The following is a 20,488-nucleotide window of genomic DNA, read 5'->3' on the forward strand; positions in this document are numbered from 1 at the left end:
GGCGTGCCAGTCGAGCACGTTACCACTAGGACAACGTGTTTATTTAAAATTTTAAATTCATTAGTGGTATATATTCAATACATTGAATAATTTTTTCCATTGAAATTTTACAAGATGTGGTTTCCCCCTTCCGTACGTGCTACAGTCGGCTCAATTTCAGTTAAACAAATGAAAAACAAAAAGCATTCGTACAGCAGAAAATAAAATTCACCCCGTCGACTTGATGGACACCCCAGCATTGTGGCGCCCTCCCTCTTTTTGGGTGAAGTACTACAATGCCGGTGGAGGCACTCAACCCTCAGAACTGAGCCTCCACTTTAGTCAATCCTCTTTGGATCCAACGATTCCAACTACTTCCAGCCATGCCTGAAGACGAAATAACAATTCTGCAAGGTGCTAAAACTCAGCTCTCGAAGATAATGGAGAGCTTGAATAAATCCCATCGGGAACATTTGCTCTCCTTCGCAATTCAGGAGTGGATGACAATGAAAATTGGAGTCGATTCCGGTAAATTCTCACATCTGCCTATTCAAACTAGAATCATGCTCACAGAAAATGTATTAAATTTTATTCAATAATAATATTATTAATTTGAGTCGTGTTCTTTTGATGGATAAACAAATTTTCCTCACAGATGACGAATCAAATGACGAGGACGAGCACGTCCTTGACGATCCTGCGGCAAAGCTGAGAAAAATTGTCGAGGAAATCCGTGATAAAATCCCTCTCAATGCCATCCTCCCCTCGGAGAACATACAACTCCCAACAAAAGGACCTGTAGGATTTTTAAATATTGAAATATTTAAATATTCAATAATTTAAATATTTAATATTGCAATATTAAATATCTAATTTCAGAATGATGATTGCGATCCCAAAATTACGGTACACGTCGACGGTTTTCTCTACGAGGACGATGACATCGAGGATCTGGTGAAGGAAGGAAAAATGTCCAGGAATTATTGCAAAGACTGCGGCTCTAAAAACACTAGTCCTCTCAGTAAGAATTCTCATTATTCCCTCTTCTTTTCCCCTTTGTCTGCATTATTCATCTTACATCTTAAAAAATGATAATATAAAAATTTTAATTCGAAATGGATTTTTAATTTGAACTCGTTAATTCCTTTTGCAGTATTTATTTCTCACTCAGCCTCTCGAGACGAGTTGTACCTCATATTCAACACCCTTCTGCCCACCCTGGATGGAAAAATTCTTCTCGATGTTGGCTCACGACTGGGCGCAGTATTATACGGCGTGAGTAAATTGTCTCCTCGATTCTCCCTTCAAATAAATCCCATTCGAAAATTCAATGAGCACAAACGTTTTATTTATTATTATTCCCACCAGGCATACGTTTATTCTGACGCAGAGAAGATAATCGGTGTGGAAATGAACAAGGACTTGTGCGATCTGCAGAACGAGGTCATTCGTAAACACAAGATGGATAAACGAATTGAGATTATTAATAAACGAATAGAAGACACTGGGGATCTGGTGCGAGTGGCTGACGTTGTCGTCCTCAACAATGTCTTTGAGTTTTATTTGTCTGAGGAAGAGCAGACGAGTGTCTGGAAATTCTTGAGGGACAATATCAAAAAAGGGGCCTTCATCGTCTCACGACCTTCAATATCTTCATCTCTATCAAGTTTAAATACTGGAATTGACGTGGACCAGTGGATAAAGCCTGTGGACTCTGAAATTGATCAGCCAGTCAATTATTTCGCAGAGGAAACCGAAAGGGTTGACGATTCAATGAAAATATTCTGCTACAATGTTTTGTAAATATTCCAGAATAAATTTATTATTTTTTCAACATCAAATATTTATCGAGGATGAGTAGAAATAACGGAAGAACATCGCAAATCTATCGAGCGAAAACCTTGAAAAATGCCTTCACCGTATTTTCCTCTCTTCGCCATCTGCCAAAAATCAAATCAAATCAATCACGACTCGTCTATTTCCAAAAGAAGAAAAATCAGAAAATAATCAGGTATTCATATTTAAATTATCATATTCAAAATAATCAATTAGAATATCAAGAAGAACAAATGAAACAAGTGAGTAATCAATGGAGTCAACTCTCGACCCAAAAGATCTAAAAAAAGTCAATCTAAAAACCCGACGATCTCTCAGTATTCTGCAAAAACGCTCCATAAATACTCCAAAGTGAATGAATTTTCCTCAAGTCCAAACCAACAAAAGTGTTTGCCTCTGGGTGGCACGTTAAATCACCTCACGACTGCATAATATTTGTGATCATAGGCCAAACTCAGCTGAGTACAGTCTCAAATGATTACCATTCATCGAAATGATATTCAGTTACCTTTCAAGTGATCTCAAGTGATTATTACTGCGGCCTGGGGGGGATATTGATGAATTTGTTGAGCTAGTCTTCCCTCTCTCAATATTAATACTTGCACCGCAGACGGGTGTCTAAAGTGGTCAAGTTCAAATCTCGAGTTCAGTTGACCGACGTCCGTGATACCGTGATAATCTTGGATAATCTTCGATAATTTTCGATAATTTTTGATAAGTCTATTTGAAAAATACCAGGAATTAATGAGTGATTCGTTCGTTTAAATGATCCGGTGAATTTAATCGCCAGACGAAATTTTTGAGGGATAGATCATCATCAGGTGGATCACTTTATTCTCTCAGGTATTGTTGCATTATTATTTTTACCATTAGTATTCAAATCATAAGGAACTTGTTCATTGATAACGTGTATTATCGCTGTGGTGAGGTGAGTGGGAAAAACAACACGAAAGGACTTCATTGTTCCCATCAGTGCAATTATTCCTACACGATAAATACTAGTCTATCAATGGTGGAAGTTATACATTTATGATAACATTCAATCATACTTATCTGGAACGTTAAAAAATACACCAGTGCTTGAGTGGCCTTGGGGGTGACATTGACCTGTTTCCATTTTAAAACAATGTCCTCAGTTGTCTTCCTTACTGGGTCTACGCGTTTTTTTGGAGAATAGCGAATAAACCAATTGCTTGCATTCCTTCTTCCATTTTTTTTTTTCACTACTAGCTAGTCGAGTGATCGAGTTTTCGAAAGTTGTGGATTATTCGGACGAGTGACCCAGTTAAATCGAAATGAACGCTTCTCCATTGATAAAACAGCGAATGTGACAGAATTAAATTATAATTTAATTAAGAAATCTCAATTCTGAAGTTTATGGAATTTTTTTTTAAATATCCCGGAATTGGAAATTCATGATTATTTTATTTTACCATTGTATATATTTAAAAAATTCATGACCTTTTCACTCCTGTGATATTTGAATAATTTGGGAATAACTTTTCGGCTTAACTTTTACTTGAAATAATTCCTCAGCTTTCTTCCCTTTAAAAATCAGGATTATCCTTAAATCTTCATAGAAACTTCAAGTTTCGGTAATTCTACCCCTCGAATTAAATCCGGTGTAATTCTCCCGCGAATCCATTAATTTTCTCACCCAAGAAAAAATCTACTCCATTTCCTAGACGATTTGAATCTCTCGCGGTAAAAATTCTCTCCACAAATCAATTTTAAAACTCGTAAATTCAACATTTCCCGGATTGTTTTTCATTCACGGAAAAACGTACTTATTTAATTACCAGGAGGTGATAAAGAACAGTAATGTTTCCGGCAACTGAACCGTTGCACAATGGAAAAGATGTATCGGCGATTGCACAATAGCCTTACGAACTTCCTCAATTATTTTAAAACAATAGAATTAAATAAAAAGTAAATGAAGAAGGTAACTAAAGAAAATGGTAAATTACAAAATCAGCGCGTGGATGAGAAACCGATCGGAGCTTGAGCATTCAATTTTTTGAATTTTTCTCCAAAAAAATTCCAAAGAAAAAAAAGCGAGAGACAAAAATTCGAGTATAGAATAGCATGTGGTGCATGCCAGTTGCTTTTGCACGACAGAATGACACGATAGGAGAAATAGTAGTCACGTAATTAATACTTATCTGGCATTGCGGTTTGGTATTGTGAGACACGCGTAATTCATATATTTTTTTTTCTCCGCTCGGTATTTTATTTATTATTGAATTTCTGGGACGATTGACGTTGGGAGCTTCTAACAAATTGTACAAACACTTTTTCCAGTTTGGAGTAGCATGAGAATAGCCTCTTCAGAGTCAAAAAGTACCGCAAGAAGGTAATTTATAACATTCTATTCAAACATCGTTTTTCAGCAATATTTAACGGGCAGATAGCGTTTTATTTAATAAGTTGATGTGTGCCAAGCTTGTTCACAAGGTCTTTGAGTAAAAACGACCTGGAAGAGGTTCAATGCAACCGGTGACACCAACATCAATATTTTTTATTCTAGTATCTTTCAGTGTGGCTATTTTTTCAGAACGATAAACCTTGATAACGTATGAGCACTCTGTACCCTTGTCGTGTGTTTTAGATGCATCTGGAGAGTTTTAATGACAAATCGTTGCATCTGCTGTTGAACAGATTATGTTTCAAGTGCTGGCAAAGATTTATTCAATTTCAAGGTTTTTTAGGGCTTTTTTTTCTGCAGTGAAGGACTGCATTCAGAATTTTCGGTTGTCGATATAATAATATATTACAGATTATGATGAGATCATGAAATGCTGAATTGAAGAATAGAAAATCGAAAATTTCGAGTTATCGCGAGTGGAAATTGCAGAGAATTATGAAAAATCTGAGAGAATATTGGGAAGACGTCTGTTTATCCAGAGTTGTAGGAATAAATCGAGAGCGATTTGATGATGATGACTCATTTAGCGTGGAATACCTCATATGTACCTCCAGCAATAATTAATTAACGATTCCATCTAGGAATACTCGTACTGACCGTAATTAATCCTTGAATCAAGAAATTCTAATTTGCTTTTGACATTTATTGTGATTAACGCAAACAATTGCACACTCCATAATTTTTTACGAATAAATATTTCGACGAAAGTTAATTGTACTGGAGAAAAATCCTTTTTCCCACAGAGAAAAAATTAATTACGACATAAATACGTAATTTTTATTAATTATTTCTGAACGTGCAGTGATTTTTTCTGGAATTAAAAAAATATTGGAATAATTTCAACATTTATTTGGGACCATCGGTTTTTTTTTTCGAAATATTGTAATTCTAAGGCTGTAATGATTATTAATAAATGTGAGAACGCGTCATGCGAGGATCCATTCGAATTGATTTATTTATTTATTGTTGCTGAAGAGTGATACAATAATTTGCGTCTCATGTGTGATCAAGTGATTACTCGATCACATCTGCGTCAACTTTTTCAAAATATTACGATTCTAAAGCTGTAAAAATTATTGATGAACACATCTGGATGCGCACTTCGTTTTATTTATTTACTATTGCCACAAGGAAATACGATCACTTGCATTTCAATTTTATTTGCATTCGTTTATTAGTGGACAGAATAAACAGTAAATTCGAAGGATCCAAGTGCCTGAAATATTTTATATTTCTAATAATCCCATCAATAAATATATCAACTCAAAAAAATACTTCTGACAGTTTCTAATCATTTGAATTATCAATTACAATTCCAGTACTCAATTAATATTAACAGAATGAATAATTGAAGAAATAAATCTTCGAATTGGTGATACGAATGTATCGATTGGAATATAAAGTAAAAGAGAATTTCGTTGTGCTCTGATTTGGGTGGTGAGTGAAAATAAATTTGAGTAATTGGAGCCTTCACTCTGGTCCATTGGGTCACAGCTTTTTTAAGATTTTCCAAAATGTGATGGCTGCAATAATTATAAATAAACCCGCCAACACTGGCGAGTGCCTTTCCTCATGGATATCTCGCGAGGTGCATCCAAACTCCCATCCTACTTATTTAACATTCCGCGAATGCACGAGAGTGCAAGACACCTAGAATAACTGTAATGTTGTTTACATTGTCGAATGCACCTACAAGAACCTTCTAAACAGAATAAATTATTGCACCTGCGTGAAACATGCAAAAAAATTATTAAAACAATTATTTACTCTGAACGCTCAACAAGTGGACATTGAAATTTTACTAGAATTACTGGAATTCCTGGTTTTTTTTTCGCGATTATCGAAATCAATGCTAGATTTTTTAATTATCGATTATTGATTTTTCAAATTTAATGGAATGCGCAATTGATTAATAATTGATTAGACCAGAGGTATCGCTATTTTCTGATTAAATAAAATCGTTCAAGTTTCCCCAATCAATAACTCCCGAGAACACATACCATAATTAGTATTCATGGAAATGAGTCGACGTCAAGGATGACTGTCATCGAAACTTGTATTCGCACATTCTAGGATCGATTTTGCTAATCTTGTCACTCGTCGCTATCGCTCTCACCATTTTCACCTTTTCATCTATAAAATTCAATATCATTTCGGGATTTTAGAAATCAAGACAGTGAAAATTGCTATTTTAATTGACGACTACTGTCCATTAATATCAATAATTCTAGACAAATCAAACCAATCTTTTAAGATAATAATCCTATTAATTCCCTGTTCTTTTTGAGGCTTAAGAAAATTTTTGAAACTCAAAGAGAAATGACTCTTGATTAAACTTGTTACAATTTAACGAGATAATAGGATCCAGCATCGTAAATACCCATGAATAAGTCTACGGATTGATACGTGAAACGTCGGGTCTGGTTACCCAGAGGCACCATCATTCAATCGAAACTTTCTTGTTTCTTCGGTCTCCCTCTGACGCAAATGGTGACGTCAATCGCTAGGTGGCAAGAAGTTACAAGAGTGGCTCCTTCGCGATACGGCTTTTTCGCAAAAGCCACAGGGCATATACCACTTGCAGATAAGATTTGACTGGATGCCCCTAATTTCTCGATAATTCCCATGAGAAAAGAAAATTACTCCCCCAGGATCCAAGGATTCTCTCAGCGACAAATTGAAATTCATGTATCGTCCATCTCTCGCAGTGGAAGTGAGAAAATCGGTCTTGCAATTTCAGGGAAAAAGGGAAAAATTTTTTGCAACTCGACATTTCTGAGAAATTTAATTAATTGATGTTTTTTTAATGGAAAATCTAATAGTTTCCTTTACGATTCGATGAACTTTTGGTTTTTTAGGGATATCTCCGATATTAAGGGAGATATTGAAATTTTTGTTAGCAACTTTTTTGGAGCTCTCGGTGAGATTCTCAAAAAAGTTTATAACAAAAATTTTGATATGTGTTTTAGTTTTGGAGATATCTCTAAGGAATTAGGTGAAGTTACTTTCTCTTACCGGTTTTCTACTGAATTCTAATTTTCAGGTTCACACAACGGCAAAAAGTCAGGAATATAGTAATGTAGGTCATTTTTCTTGCATTGTGAAACCATTGCAACTCTACATAAATTTATTGCTCAATTCTCATGAGCGAATTTAAAATCCGATCGCTCACCGTAAAAATCCTGAATTTTATGGAATTCTCATGATGAATGGAAACGATGAATTGGAAATTTATTTACAATTCATTATGTGCCTTAATTTTTTTTCTTTCCTATTATCTCCACTGGATTTCTCAAAACAAATTTTAAAAACAGTTCCTGAAAACTAACGAAACTAAATTTATTTATCTTATTCAAGCGATTTCTATTTTAAATTTCAAATTTTCTAAAACTCAATTCAGTGTCAACCCATCACGATGCCCAAAATACCCAAGCCAAGCCTTTCCCTCAAAAACTCTCCAGAAGTCCTCGATATAAATTTAAAAATTCCCCCTAAAACGATTTGCAAAATTGATTTCCTCAAAAACATTGAAATCACCAGAACGTGACAGATTAATAAACAATTAAATCCCACAATACACCGGCAACTGCGATTAAAAATCAGCTGACAAATTCCAAATCGAAGAATCCAACGCACATAATCAAAAATCCCGGATTCTCCAAAAATTCTGTTGAATTTTTCTCCCCAAAATTCCCACCCCCATCCACCGAATATTAAAAATACTGAATATTAAAAATTCCCAGTGACATTGTTCGATAAATACTGAATACGCGATTCCCACATTGTGGCAATTTCCTTCCAGGAAGAAGAGAGAGAAAAAAAAAGTGGGAACACGTCAAATGAAAGGAACCGAGTGAAAGAGAGCAAGGAGACGTGCATTAACACAAGCTGACCGAGTTTTACGTACCCATGTATTACATCCCCCACCATCTGGTCATTTACCCAAGCGTCAAGTCTCGAGTCTCAGAGTGTCTCCACGAGTGCCAGACTACACGTCGTCATTGGGTCAAGCCCCAGGGCAAATCCAAAAGGCACCCCCAGGTGGCATTATCAAAATTTACCCAATAATAAAACGTGAACTCAAATGATATCGAATAAAACGAGTGAATCAAGAGGGGATGTGAAGTGAATGGCTTGAAGGTTAGTGAAGTTCATGTGCGCATGGTTGTGTAGGTCCGGGCCAATTTACTGGTTGTGGTGGTTATAAGGGGGTGATTATTATCTTTATTATCCCAACGCTTCTTTACAGGACAGGCAATGGCTGCCATCCGATACAAATTGTTCTCTCAAATTCTCCAGAAAGTGTGATGTCCACCGATATTATCCTGCTGGCATCAGCTATTCCGGACAACTGGCGATATGAAGACAGAATTTTTAGTATTGGATATTTAGACTGGGGGGGATGTCAAGTCGATAGTGTCAGTGATATGAAGGCGAAGGGGACTGTTAAGTGTAAAGACGTTGAGGTGGATTCGATTGAGGCCAATGAGAGCTATGACGAGTTCAATACTGTGATGGTGCCTGTGTCGAGGAGTCTTAGTCGTAGTCCACAGAGTGATGAGGGTATTGAGGCCGATGCTGAGGCTAGGAGAAGTGCTGTTGCCAGATCCTGGAGTATCGATTCTAATGGCGATGAATCTGAGGGCAAGGGAAATATCTGGCAGAAACGACAGGTCAAGCACAGGGTCACCAGATGCTGCAGCTCTGATAGTGCTGTGCTCAGTGATGATGATCAGATTAAGGGTGAGTTTTAAATTATTTATTGTATTATTTTTATTTATTTATTCGACGAATGAAATTGTTTGTGGGGGGTCGTGGCAGTCGTTAACTCGTGGAAATCCATTTTCCGATTCGAAATTGAAAATCTCGAAATCGAACGCAGATATCGGTATTTTTGTTATGATATTTTTTGTAGAGCGAATTGAGGGGCGGGAAAGAGGTCGTCGGAAAAATTTCGCTATCTCTTTTTGTTTTAGAGATATCCGTGATAAACTTGTCGAAGAGATAAGTCGGTTGATATCGGTTTATCATTTCGTGTCTGATATTCTCGTTTGGAAAATCGGGAAATGTCAGCATTTTGTTCTGTTGATTGGAGTCTTCGGATGTGTGGACTTCCCATAAATTTATGTACTTCGTGGGGTATCTGGAATTGAATTGATAGTGAGGATTCATCCTTTCCTGGTCCGACTACTCATCAACTCCCACTGGAATATTTTTGCTTCGACTGCATCATTAACACTTTCATTGATGAATTAAGAGTATGGAGAACTGATCTCAAGTGTTACGCATTTTTTTGCAGTGTATATTACGTAATTGAAGCCGTAAGAAAATAAAGTTGTGGATATAATTCTTTTTTTTTTCGATTTATTGCGAGACATGGGCGATTACGAATTATGGAGGACAGGTGGATTTCGATCGTAACGTGATTTTGTTGTGATTCATTAATTCATTGCTTCGGAATTTTCTGGTATTTTTCACAGGATGGGATAATGCGATCATCGGGGATCGTAGTGAGTGCGACTCCACGGAGGAGAGACCCAGGTACTGGAGGACTCCTAGTGTCGTCGTCAGTGATTATTCGGATTATTCTTATCTCGATGAGAAGTACGACAGGAGCGACTTGGAACTGGAGAAGTTCGAGAACTCTGGGACACCCAGTCAAGCCAGTAGTTGCTCCTGTCTCGATTGCGATGATATCCGAGAATTTCAAGACTTAACTTCACCGATTGACGGTCAATTACTCCAGGTCTGTGGGCAGAGGAGGCATTCCGACTCTTGCTGCACTTGCTTGCCCAGTAGCAGCATCAACACCGGGTAAAATAATATTTTACGATCTCATTAAAAAAAAATAATAGCTCCAGAATCAATTAATTAATTAATCAATTAATCGATAAATTTTCGTTTACTCCATACTCCATTACTCCGTACAAAAATTGATTGATCAATTGACGTTGTAATAAAATTGAAATAAAAAATCGGCATTTCACAAGAAAAATAATTGACAAAATTTTTGCAGAGTTGTCAATGGAAATCCCAGTAGACGAAACTCTTGCATGGCGACACCAAGCCCATACTCATCGAAATCAGAATCCCCGAATCCTGATGACGCCAGAACGAGCGTTGAACTCCTGGAGCTGCCGCCAGTTCGAAAGATATCCGACTGCTCCACGAATTCCAGCCTGAGTGGTGATGACTTCGAGGTCACCGAACTGCAGCCATTAAAGAGCTCACAGGTGAGCAAATGTTTTCCTCAAAAAAAAAAAAAAACTGCTCCGAAAACGAGAGCTCGCACTCTGGTGAACACCAGTTGCCATCTGACGGATAGGTTGTGAACAATTCGCCTTGATTAAGCCGCATCAATTGATCCCATGATAATTACTCTTACTGGTACTGCGGTGGACAGTAATCAGTAAAAATATCTCGTTAAGAACCCGACGTCCCCATTTTTCTTTATTTAACAACTCCACGAAGGAGTTATTACCCTGTTAATTATTTCTCCAGTGGAGGGATTAAAAAAAGGTATGAGCAATTTTTTTGCTGTTGCCCGTGGGCAATCACTCGAACACAATAAATTCAATGAGAGCCTGTATTAAGTAATACACGTGTTAAGATCACTTCTGAGAAATAAAATCAATTTGTCGGTATTTCTATCATCAACTGCAGCTCGGCAATTCGAGTCACGTTCAAAATAGCACGATTACTATCGATTATTTTGATTATTATTTTGAAACGAATGAGTCAATCCGGGGAAAAAATAACATACGCAGTGCCCCAGGGGCTTGCGCTCCAAATTGTCGAGATGAGAGGGTCGGAGAAATTGTTAAAACGGTACATAATTTACCATTTCTCTTTTTTTTTTTCCCTCACGTGAAAGCGCATCGTCACTGGGCGTCAGATACGTTGGCAATACCTAAATTTAGAGTACATTCACGTCAAAGTTTTTGCCATTGCGTTGAGAGAATAGCATAAGAGCGAGATAAAGAGACGATTCAATAGTTTTTGATGAATGGAAATTCCTAGAACGGGCTCCAGCTGACACGATTGTAACAACAATCACCCGAATACAAAAGAGAAAATGATAGTGCAATGATAACAAAGGATTGTAATACGTGTAGTGCATGTGAAAGACGTAAATCTTGAGCAATTATTGGGTAAATGCAACCAATGGGACAAGGTGGTCCCAGGACATTGAGTCCATCGAGTGTTGGTTCAATCTCCCAGTCAAGTCTCGATTGCCACATCGTTGTCCCTACTCCCTGGGTGAAAATTTCCAGTTGAAATCCTCCTCTCACAGACTTATATTCCACACCCACAACCAATTCCCCCATCACCACCACGAGGTTAAAAATGCTTTTGGGATGAGAAGATAAATAAATTGGCCTGTCCAGTCGTGTCCAGGTGGCCACTGCGATAACATCGAGCTAAATCGGCAAATTAACAATATCATTCAACAATACAGCAATCTCTTCTCTGCTGAATCAGTGTTATTGTGAAAGTTATTTGTTAATCATACTGGAGAAGGAAATGGCGTAGGCGGAAGTGCGGATATACCCGCTGAGGATTTACGTCACGAGTGACTGGAATAGTCGCGATTAATTTATCAATTGTCATGGTTTTTGATTATTACTATTGACACGTGGGTCTCTGGACCTCGAGGAGATAAATCTGCTAAAAAAATTTTTTGAAAAATTCGCCGGATACCGCCGAGGCCTCGTGCACGTTTCAATTTAATACTCATTACGTGTATGTAGACACTGGGGAGTAATATCGGAGTGGCAATAGTTGTCGTTGGAACTCGAAACATCGTTTCACTCCTGGGAAAAGCCATTGAGTACCTGTAAACCAGTTACTCATTTGTCCTCTCTCGTAATTATCTATTCTGGACACGAATCACGTCTCACGTCTCCTCGTTCCACTGCAATATCAGAATGAGTAGAGAGTAGTCACGTAGTGAGACGTGTTGATGAGTTGGAAATTATGGAGCCAGTCATATTTCACGGGATGTAAACAACTGGATGTTTACAGAGTACTGGTTATCACCGCCTTTTTTTTTCCTCTTTATTTTATGAATCAAGTGACTACCTTTGGTACTGCTATTGTCCAGGTACTGGATAAGGATTGTCTGATTGTGGAGTCTGATTCACTCCGGCAGGTATTACGTGGGTCGGGGATTATTCAGTCGGTTGGACTTGTTGGATGTATCAGACTTCTCAGTGACTGGGTATTGTAGCTTTTCTCGTAGCAGTTGTAGAGGTTGAAAAATGGATGATAACGAGAAATTGCAAGCCGGATCTGGCCGATGCATGCGCGTCGTTTCCCAGCCAACAACACCAACGTCACCCACTCTGAATCTCATGGAGCAGTTGCTCCTTGCGAAGATGGAGAGACACAGTATCGCTGATAATGATCAGTCTGATATCGCTGGATTGTCGAAAAAAATAGGACTCCTCAGAACTGAGTCCATGGACAGTCAGACAAGTGCAAGCACATTCAGCTCAGCACAATCTGGTGATTCGGTCGGCAATCGATATTGCAAGTGCGATGATTGTCTTCTCGGTATCGTCGATAAGCATCGGCGCCTGGCGCCCCTCACTGGCCGCAAAAAGGTAAATACTCTGAGATTTACTGTAGGTGTTAGGAGGAGATTGTTTTCTTTTTTTTTTTCTTTGTGTGTCAATTGGGCGTGAATTGGGAGGTGGAAACTTTCCACTGGGGCAAATCAGAGATCAAACATGAGGCTGATATACGACCGGTGCAAAAAATTCCATGGACCGACGTGAGGGAATGGTTATTTGTACAGAGAGATTTTTTTTTCTGGTGATTGTACTTCTTGTGATTTAACTGAGGAAGTATGGAGGTGTGTTTGAGGGTTTTTACGTTTCCGTGATAATTCGTCGTGATTTTTTTAATCAATTTTTTTTTAGGCTTAGGTTTTTTTTTTGATCGATGGTTTTTGCATTTTTTAGGCAGTTTAGGTTTAGGCCTTGAACGTGAGTTTATCGATGAAATTAAGTCTTGAGGTATGAGACAGGTAATGCATAAATGATTTCAACCACAAAATATATTTAATGCCTTCTCAAAAATTCGAAGAAGAATTGACTCGTAATTTCGTAGAACAAAATTGAAATTTAAAAATTCGGGTCGAACCTGAAATAATTATTTTTATTTTTTTTCCTGAGAAAAAAATTTCTTAATTTTTCAAAATGATAAATAAAAATAAATAATTTTAAAAAATCCTTTAAATAATCATTAAAAAAAATAATAATGAAAAAATGCGAGGAGTAAATTTGTAAGTGTGGGAATGGCCTCGAGAGCAATTTTTTAATTATAATTATTTCACAGGCTGATTGCTCCCATTGGTCAGATAATGCAGAACGTTTGATTGACGTTGGAAAGTGAGATAAAAAATAGAAACTGGCCTTCACGGGTAGATTGACGTATCCGACAGAATAAGTTTTTCGGTGGTACCAGAGAATTTTCCATTTACGGAATTCACTCAATCCCGCAATTTCTCCTTCGACATTTTTCCCCGTGATTTCTCAATTGCGGATTCAATTAGTCGTGTCCTTTAAGAGTTTATCGTGTATTACCTAACGCCTAACAAACCGTCTGGCTAATTGTCGCTATTCTGGTGCTTCACTGACAGAAAAATTTTGTAAAATATATCCTAAATCCATTTCTTCGCTATAAAGAAAATAGAGAAATAGAAAAATCAATTATTTGATTCGATTATATATTTTTTGTGAATATCGATAAGTAAAAAATATTTTTTTAATCTTAATATAAAAATAAAGAGTTATGAACAAATTATTGTTCCAATTAACAAATTTTTTTTGTGTCAGTGCTTACATTGAGATTCCGATCTTATCGTTTCAAGGAGATTCCCAAGTTTATTATTGCGAATTGACGTTGCAAACAGGCTTTCATCGATCATTAAGAATAATCGGAGGAAACTGAGAGAAAATCCCAGGAGCGAGAACAGCAATTCTGATAATGCCCGGAGGTATAATTACATCGAAAACTCTCGCAATTGCCTTCATTATGATCACACGTTGACTGCAGTATTTTAATGCAGTCCACAGGTGCTCCAAGAAATGCCTCCGTGCACTGCTATCTCTAATTTAATTAAGAGTGAGTGTAAAAAGATTGCGAGTGCAAACTGGTTCCAGGTATCTCCAACGATTCCTGAGTTATCCAAAAAATTTCTGGACTCCTGGAGTTATCGATTCGTTACCAAAATCAATTGATATTGAAAATTTATCGATGATCCTTGATCATTTCCCTCTCGACGATCTTCACATGATGTATTCATCCTAAACGACGACAAAGACATTAAACAATGAGAGGCTATTTGCACAATTGCGATAAAACCTCTGGTGCAGGTGGAATTAAACAATCGTAATCAGTGAATTTCACTCATCACCTTGGTTCCAGCTCTCAACATCAGAGCAAAATAAACGGAAATTACGTGGTGGGGAGCAAGACCTTGTGCCCGCACATCCAATGAATTCTATCGAGTTTCAATCGATCTGAAATTGAAAAAAAAAATACCTAGGTGTGCGCACAGGTATACGATTACCAAGTCGTATTATTTAATGTCACCCAGTGTCTTAACTATTTTTTTCACTCATTTCTTTTATCACTTGTGGCTATTTTTACCTAAAAAACGACAGTCATTATATCCGCGAATGACGTAGAAGACGATTAACCAATATTACGTATTTTGTCGTTATCACTAATCGATTAACTCGACACGGAATAGCGTGAATGGCCTCTTTGTCGTTGAATTAAAATGGAATAATTTCACATGAATTCTGTTCTGAAATAGTAAAATGGGAGGAGTGCATTTTTCGACACCAGTTTTCCGCCGATATTTCGGAATTGATTGGAGATATCGATATTTTCATTGATACCTTTTTTGCAGCTCTCATCTTCTTCTAAAAAAAATGTACCTACAAAAAAATCGGTATGTCCTTTTAATTCCGAGATATCCGCGAACAACTGGTGTCGAAAAAATAGGAATTTTTGAAAAATTCCGGATGGATAGAAATTTCAAGTGGAAATTGGTTTGGGGTTGAAAATACTACTGGTTGGTTTAATAAAATGCTTATGTACTTGGAGTGATCTACATGGCATGGGTTAATTAGGCAGTTACGCTTGCACTCGAATGACGCATGTACATTGCCGGGGCCTGCGGCTAAATCCACAGTAAACTGCGTGCTTAACTCGTCTGGAAAATGCCGGATTTGCGTGGCTAATCGAGTGAAAAATATGTCCAAATACAGTAATTAAAAACAGGCGTCTTGTTGAGTCAATAATTAAACAGGCACTGCGCGTAATCCGGTTTATACCCGATCGGATAGACGTACGTTGGAAAGAGAATAAATTCAACAATTCGGTTATCGAGATAACACCGGTTTCAATTTTTTCCACTCAAATATACGATACCGGATTTTTTTTTTCATTCGATTCAATTGATATATACATTTTTTTTTCTTATTCTAGACAAGTGATTATTTTATTGAAATAAAAATTTTTAGATTACAAATTTAATGAACATAAAAATTTCATTATGCGCGAAAAAGGGACAAACAATTTTCGATTCTGTTTAAAATTATGAGAGAAAAAAATTGATCGATTTGTCTATCGACTCATGACATCGAAGGCAACGTGTTTCGTAAGTTCATTAGAATAATGACTCCTGACGTGAATCATTCTTCCCACAATTTCACGAGTAAACTGGACTCAGAAATAAAAAAGACTCTCATAATTTCTGGAGAACTCATAAAACCCTAAATTTGCCGAATCAATTAAACGCTCATCAGACTCACATTTCTCAAAACTCCACGACAGGAATAAATTCCGTGATTAATCTATTGAGTTATTACCCCACAAAAAAAAATCTCATTCCAATTATTCCGGAGTAAAACCGCTGGACATGAATGACTTCCAAAATTTCCAAATTCCCCGAGCAATAAATCTCGAAGTGGTCCCTCATAAATTTCAAACAAACCAATTAAACCCCGAAATCACTTTAACGAACCAGCGATTCTCCAGACCAATCGATCATGATCGCCGCCGAAAAAACTTGGTCAACTCATTGCGTTAATTTAAAACTGATGATCCTTGCGCAATATTTACCACTGACGTCTGCGTCATATTATACCCAAAACAATGACTGCTCCCAATTCAGTCATAAAAAAAAATCAACCCGAGAAGAATTCCCGGAGTTCCACAAATTCCAGGAATTCCAGGTGATCTCCAACGCAACACGAAATTCCCAGGTGATAAAGAACTGGATATCAATGACGTATCAAGTGGAAATTCATGGAACGGAAGGAGTGATTCCCTGATAGTCAAGATGACTTGCGAATCGTCATCAACCAGCTGTTTTCCCAGTGAATCGTGGATTATACCAAGGAGATACTCCCTTTATACTGTCTCACTCTTATCTGCGTCATCGTGAGTTAACGGGGAATGACACGGAGTATATGACAACGTGTACGCATTAGCTCGGCTGGTAGTTGGAAGTTCATCATCGCTGGGTGGAAAGTCCTTTTTAGCGTGTGTATGTGGAGTTTCTTAGTTTTAAATCCATTGACTCTGGTATTGATGTATTAGTGTGATTCTCCGGTTTTACGTAATCCACGGCATCACGCGAAGTTGACTGTGTTTCGTTCCTTATAACGGACGTACCATCGGGGCAATACAGGCAGTGTCGGATTATCGGAGGCAAGACAGGTCGAAGAAAACCTGCACAGACCACTTTTATTTTTTATTCATTTTATTCACTTCATCTTTATTCTTGTCACTCCTGATATCAGTTATCAGACTAGTCCACAATTGTCTTCATGGACACAGGAATAATGACTCGTTTGTGATTGTCAGTGGAGATTGCGCGCGAATTTTCCACGAGGATGTTGATGACCTCCACTGGGATTTAATAAAATAAGTGCTGTTCATGAAGAGGATGATTCCAACGATCGTGTGCACCAAACCGAGTTTCAGTGATTGTGGCAGTCATCATGAGGATGATAGTGCTGGTGATAAGAGAATGGTAACTAAACAGAGGAGAATTTCCAGGCCCAGGGTAAGGAGGAACTCCAGGAGGCTCTCGGTTCCTGTCGACAGGGAGAGAAACTCCTCGTCCTCTAGAAGCCCCTCACCCAATCCTCGATGTAGAATCGAAAAGATTCAGGATGTGGAAATCGTTCGGATCGAGCCGGAATTTATTGATCGGTCGGTGGTGAATTCTCGTGATTGCGACAAGTGCTCTGGGTACAGGCAGTATGCACAGCTTCTCGATGTACCTCATGTTTTTTCAACGTCTCTCGAATGGGGTGAACCCAGTGGAGATGATCTTAGCTCTGAATGGGAGTCCGATCAGTCCGATGGAAAATCCAAATCCGTCGCTAGTGATAATTGTTTGCCAAAGGTAAATCGGGCGATGTGCGGATTTTTTTTTTCACGTGTTTTATGCCTCATGATTCTTTTCAGATTGAATTTCTTTTTTAATATTCATTTTTTTTAGTTCAGTGCAATTGAGGATCTAATGTTTTCGATTTTTCATTATTTGTTGTAGAGTTCTGGATGGAGAAAACTGAGGAACATTGTTCAGTGGACTCCATTCTTCCAGATTTATAAAAAACATCGGTATCCGTGGGTAAGAAATTATATTACATTTATTTATTTATTATTCAGACATTCGTTATTTCCTTATTGCCCACGCCGAGAGTTTCCGTGCTCTAATTCCTAATTTTATTATCTTGTTATGACATAATATGTAATATATTTTGTTATATAATATAATCGTATTTAAAAATCACAAAAAATTGCAATATGACCAATTTTTCATGGTCTTTCAAATATATTTTTTCATATAATCTCTATTTAGTGAAAATTCAGTTATGGCCGGGATGACGCAAAGATTCCACGAGAGCTGAAAAATATACGGTTTTAGCAATTCAATTCGTTTTTTCCCGCGTGCATCACATCACCTTGTTTACAGCTGATAAAATAATCAATAAAAGCTGTAAATTAATTTCCCCTCTAACTCGCCGAGTCAATTTTCAATGGCAATTTTTTTAAAATGAATTAAAAGTGAATTGGATAATTTTTTTCTGCTCACAACGTAATTCTCCATTTTTGTTGACTGTGGAATTTCGATTTTTTGTCATTCGACAGGTTCAGCTAGCTGGTCACCAGGGTAATTTCCGTGCAGGTCCAACACCAGGGACAATCCTGAAGAAGCTCTGCCCCCAGGAGGAGGCGTGTTTTCGCCTCCTGATGCACGACGTCCTGCGTCCGTACGTTCCAGAGTTCAAAGGAGTCCTGGACGTACGGGAATCCGAAGAGGAACGTCAGAATCATAACTCAGAGGCCCCAACGAAAGACCACACAGAGGATTCCAATCAGAGTCCCATCGTGGCGTCTTACCTCCAGCTGCAGGACCTCCTGGGGGACTTCGACGAGCCCTGCGTGATGGACTGCAAAGTCGGAGTGCGAACCTACCTCGAGTCAGAACTGGCAAAAGCTAAAGAGCGCCCAAAACTACGAAAGGACATGTACGAGAAGATGATCCAGGTAGATCCACTGGCGCCGAGCCCCGAGGAACGTCGACTCCAGGGTGTGACAAAACCCCGGTACATGGTGTGGCGTGAGACAATATCCAGTACAGCAACTCTGGGCTTCAGAGTGGAGGGCATCAAGTTGAGCCACGGTGGCTCCTCCAAAGACTTCAAAACCACTAGAACACGAGAGCAAGTGACTGATGCATTGAAAAAATTCGTCGAGGATTATCCACATGCTGTACCCAAGTATCTTCAAAGGCTCAAGGCCATTAGAGCAACCCTCAAGGCATCGCCATTCTTTGCGAGTCACGAGGTCGTTGGATCGAGTCTTCTTTTTGTTCATGATGCTAAAAATGCCGGTGTCTGGATGATTGATTTTGCCAAGACACTTCCACTACCCCAGCATCTCCATAAAATAAGGCATGACACTGAGTGGGAAGTTGGTAATCACGAGGATGGGTATCTCATTGGTGTTAACAATATCATTGATATCTTTGAGGACATTAGAAACTCAGAACCGTGATCATTGGGTGAATTTTGTACAATTGGTGGCACGAGGCTGTGACGTGCTGTGTAAATGAGTGTAAATAGAATGAATGATTGAAGAGTGAGGGGAATTCTTTAGTGAAGTGGAAAATTCAATGGCTCTGGTGAATTGAGGGCTTTTAACTGATAACTGTGAATAATGTATTTTAGCAAAATTGTGAGGGAGATTAATCTAACTGTTTTAATCGAAAATAACTTTGTATCCAGCCAATTGAATCATTCAACAGGAGATTGGAAGAAAAGGCGAGGATAAAGCGAATTTTATATTTCTTTTGAATATCGATCGATCTCAAAAAAATCAATAGGTATTGATTCTACGAGGAAATGGGAGAAAACCTTTTTTGGAGGGAATTTAATTCGCTATAAAAAATTTATCTGGTGCTTTCCACTCGGATCAATACTTTTTGGTAATTGAGAGGTTTTAATCACTGAACGAAGTTTTCAGGATAAAATGTATTTGACGAATAATTTGTTTTACCGCTCCACTATTGAATTCCATGGACGTAAACTCGTTAGTTCGATAGAATTTTCAATTTTTTCATTTGTCGGATGATTGTCGAGGAGACTAGCAATGAGCTGTACCCTCACTTCGCCCACAAATAGTCCAAGTTGAGAGTACGTAAACTCTGTAGTTCGATAGATGGACTCCAAGCCCCTCCCCATCCCGGAGGATCCTAGAGATTCTGATGTACTTTGCGAATCGACTTAGTCTAATTAACTTTTTTTAAAAAAAAAACAACAAACCAAAGACGCGGTAGCTGTACCTATTACTGGATGTCAGTCACTTAGATTATTGTACATAAAACCCTGATTCTTCCACCCTTCGATATTGCAAAATTTATTAAAATTAGCTTTTGTATAAACTGTATTTGTACGATTGAAAAAATCATTGGTATTTGAAAAATCACAAGAAAGCATTCAACTTGAGTTATTTCACCATCTCTTTTAGCTCATCAATTTTTATTAATTTAATTTAACTACTTATACGTAAGACTTTTATTTATATTTTTTGAAATAACATTGCGAAAATCGTCTCCTGATACGAGCGATTATTTTGTATTCACAAAGCGTATTCACACGTTTGTAAATAAATTGTCATTTATCATATTTAAGAACAAAAAAAAAAAGAAAT

General features: G+C 37.8%; 3 protein-coding genes and 1 long non-coding RNA gene across 10 annotated transcripts; 3 read left to right on the forward strand and 1 right to left on the reverse strand.

Annotated features, from left to right (window-relative positions):
* Positions 1-313: 313 nt before the first annotated feature.
* On the forward strand, positions 314-1,822 carry LOC105271226 (uncharacterized). The gene is made up of 5 exons (XM_011312621.1): positions 314-507; positions 635-777; positions 859-1,000; positions 1,133-1,254; positions 1,348-1,822. The coding sequence occupies exons 1-5, from the start codon at positions 363-365 to the stop codon at positions 1,780-1,782; spliced, it is 987 nt and encodes a 328-aa protein (XP_011310923.1). The 5' UTR covers positions 314-362; the 3' UTR covers positions 1,783-1,822.
* Positions 1,823-2,487: 665 nt separating this feature from the next.
* LOC105271229 (Inositol 1,4,5-triphosphate kinase 2) lies at positions 2,488-20,483 on the forward strand. 4 transcript variants are annotated; one of them, XM_011312625.1, is made up of 7 exons: positions 2,488-2,658; positions 8,043-8,380; positions 8,490-8,983; positions 9,721-10,054; positions 10,257-10,473; positions 17,823-17,903; positions 18,425-20,483. In XM_011312625.1, exons 3-7 carry the CDS (start codon positions 8,548-8,550, stop codon positions 19,331-19,333), a joined length of 1,977 nt encoding a protein of 658 aa, XP_011310927.1. In that variant the 5' UTR covers positions 2,488-2,658; positions 8,043-8,380; positions 8,490-8,547; the 3' UTR covers positions 19,334-20,483. The 4 variants fall into 4 exon arrangements, with proteins under 4 accessions (XP_011310927.1, XP_011310925.1, XP_011310929.1 ...); XM_011312623.1 differs by having other exon boundaries at positions 8,043-8,983; XM_011312627.1 differs by lacking the exon at positions 8,043-8,380.
* LOC105271228 (uncharacterized) lies at positions 11,117-13,671 on the forward strand. 3 transcript variants are annotated; one of them, XM_011312622.1, is made up of 3 exons: positions 11,117-12,846; positions 13,207-13,260; positions 13,583-13,652. In XM_011312622.1, the coding sequence occupies exons 1-2, from the start codon at positions 12,502-12,504 to the stop codon at positions 13,213-13,215; spliced, it is 354 nt and encodes a 117-aa protein (XP_011310924.1). In that variant the 5' UTR covers positions 11,117-12,501; the 3' UTR covers positions 13,216-13,260; positions 13,583-13,652. The 3 variants fall into 3 exon arrangements, 1 of the variants encoding a protein (XP_011310924.1); XR_892628.1 differs by having other exon boundaries at positions 11,484-12,846; positions 13,207-13,271; positions 13,583-13,671; XR_892629.1 differs by lacking the exon at positions 11,117-12,846 and adding an exon at positions 13,047-13,097 and having other exon boundaries at positions 13,207-13,271; positions 13,583-13,671.
* LOC105271227 (uncharacterized) lies at positions 13,836-15,660 on the reverse strand. 2 transcript variants are annotated; one of them, XR_892627.1, is made up of 4 exons: positions 14,900-15,100; positions 14,664-14,769; positions 14,090-14,553; positions 13,836-13,924 (listed from the first exon to the last, which is right to left on the reverse strand). It is a non-coding gene; the product is annotated as an uncharacterized lncRNA (long non-coding RNA). The 2 variants fall into 2 exon arrangements; XR_892626.1 differs by lacking the exon at positions 13,836-13,924 and adding an exon at positions 15,356-15,660 and having other exon boundaries at positions 14,105-14,553; positions 14,900-15,059.
* Positions 20,484-20,488: the final 5 nt, after the last annotated feature.

This window comes from Fopius arisanus, unplaced genomic scaffold, assembly GCF_000806365.1.
Source record: "Fopius arisanus strain USDA-PBARC FA_bdor unplaced genomic scaffold, ASM80636v1 scaffold00105, whole genome shotgun sequence".
Classification (NCBI taxonomy): Eukaryota; Metazoa; Arthropoda; class Insecta; order Hymenoptera; family Braconidae; genus Fopius; species Fopius arisanus.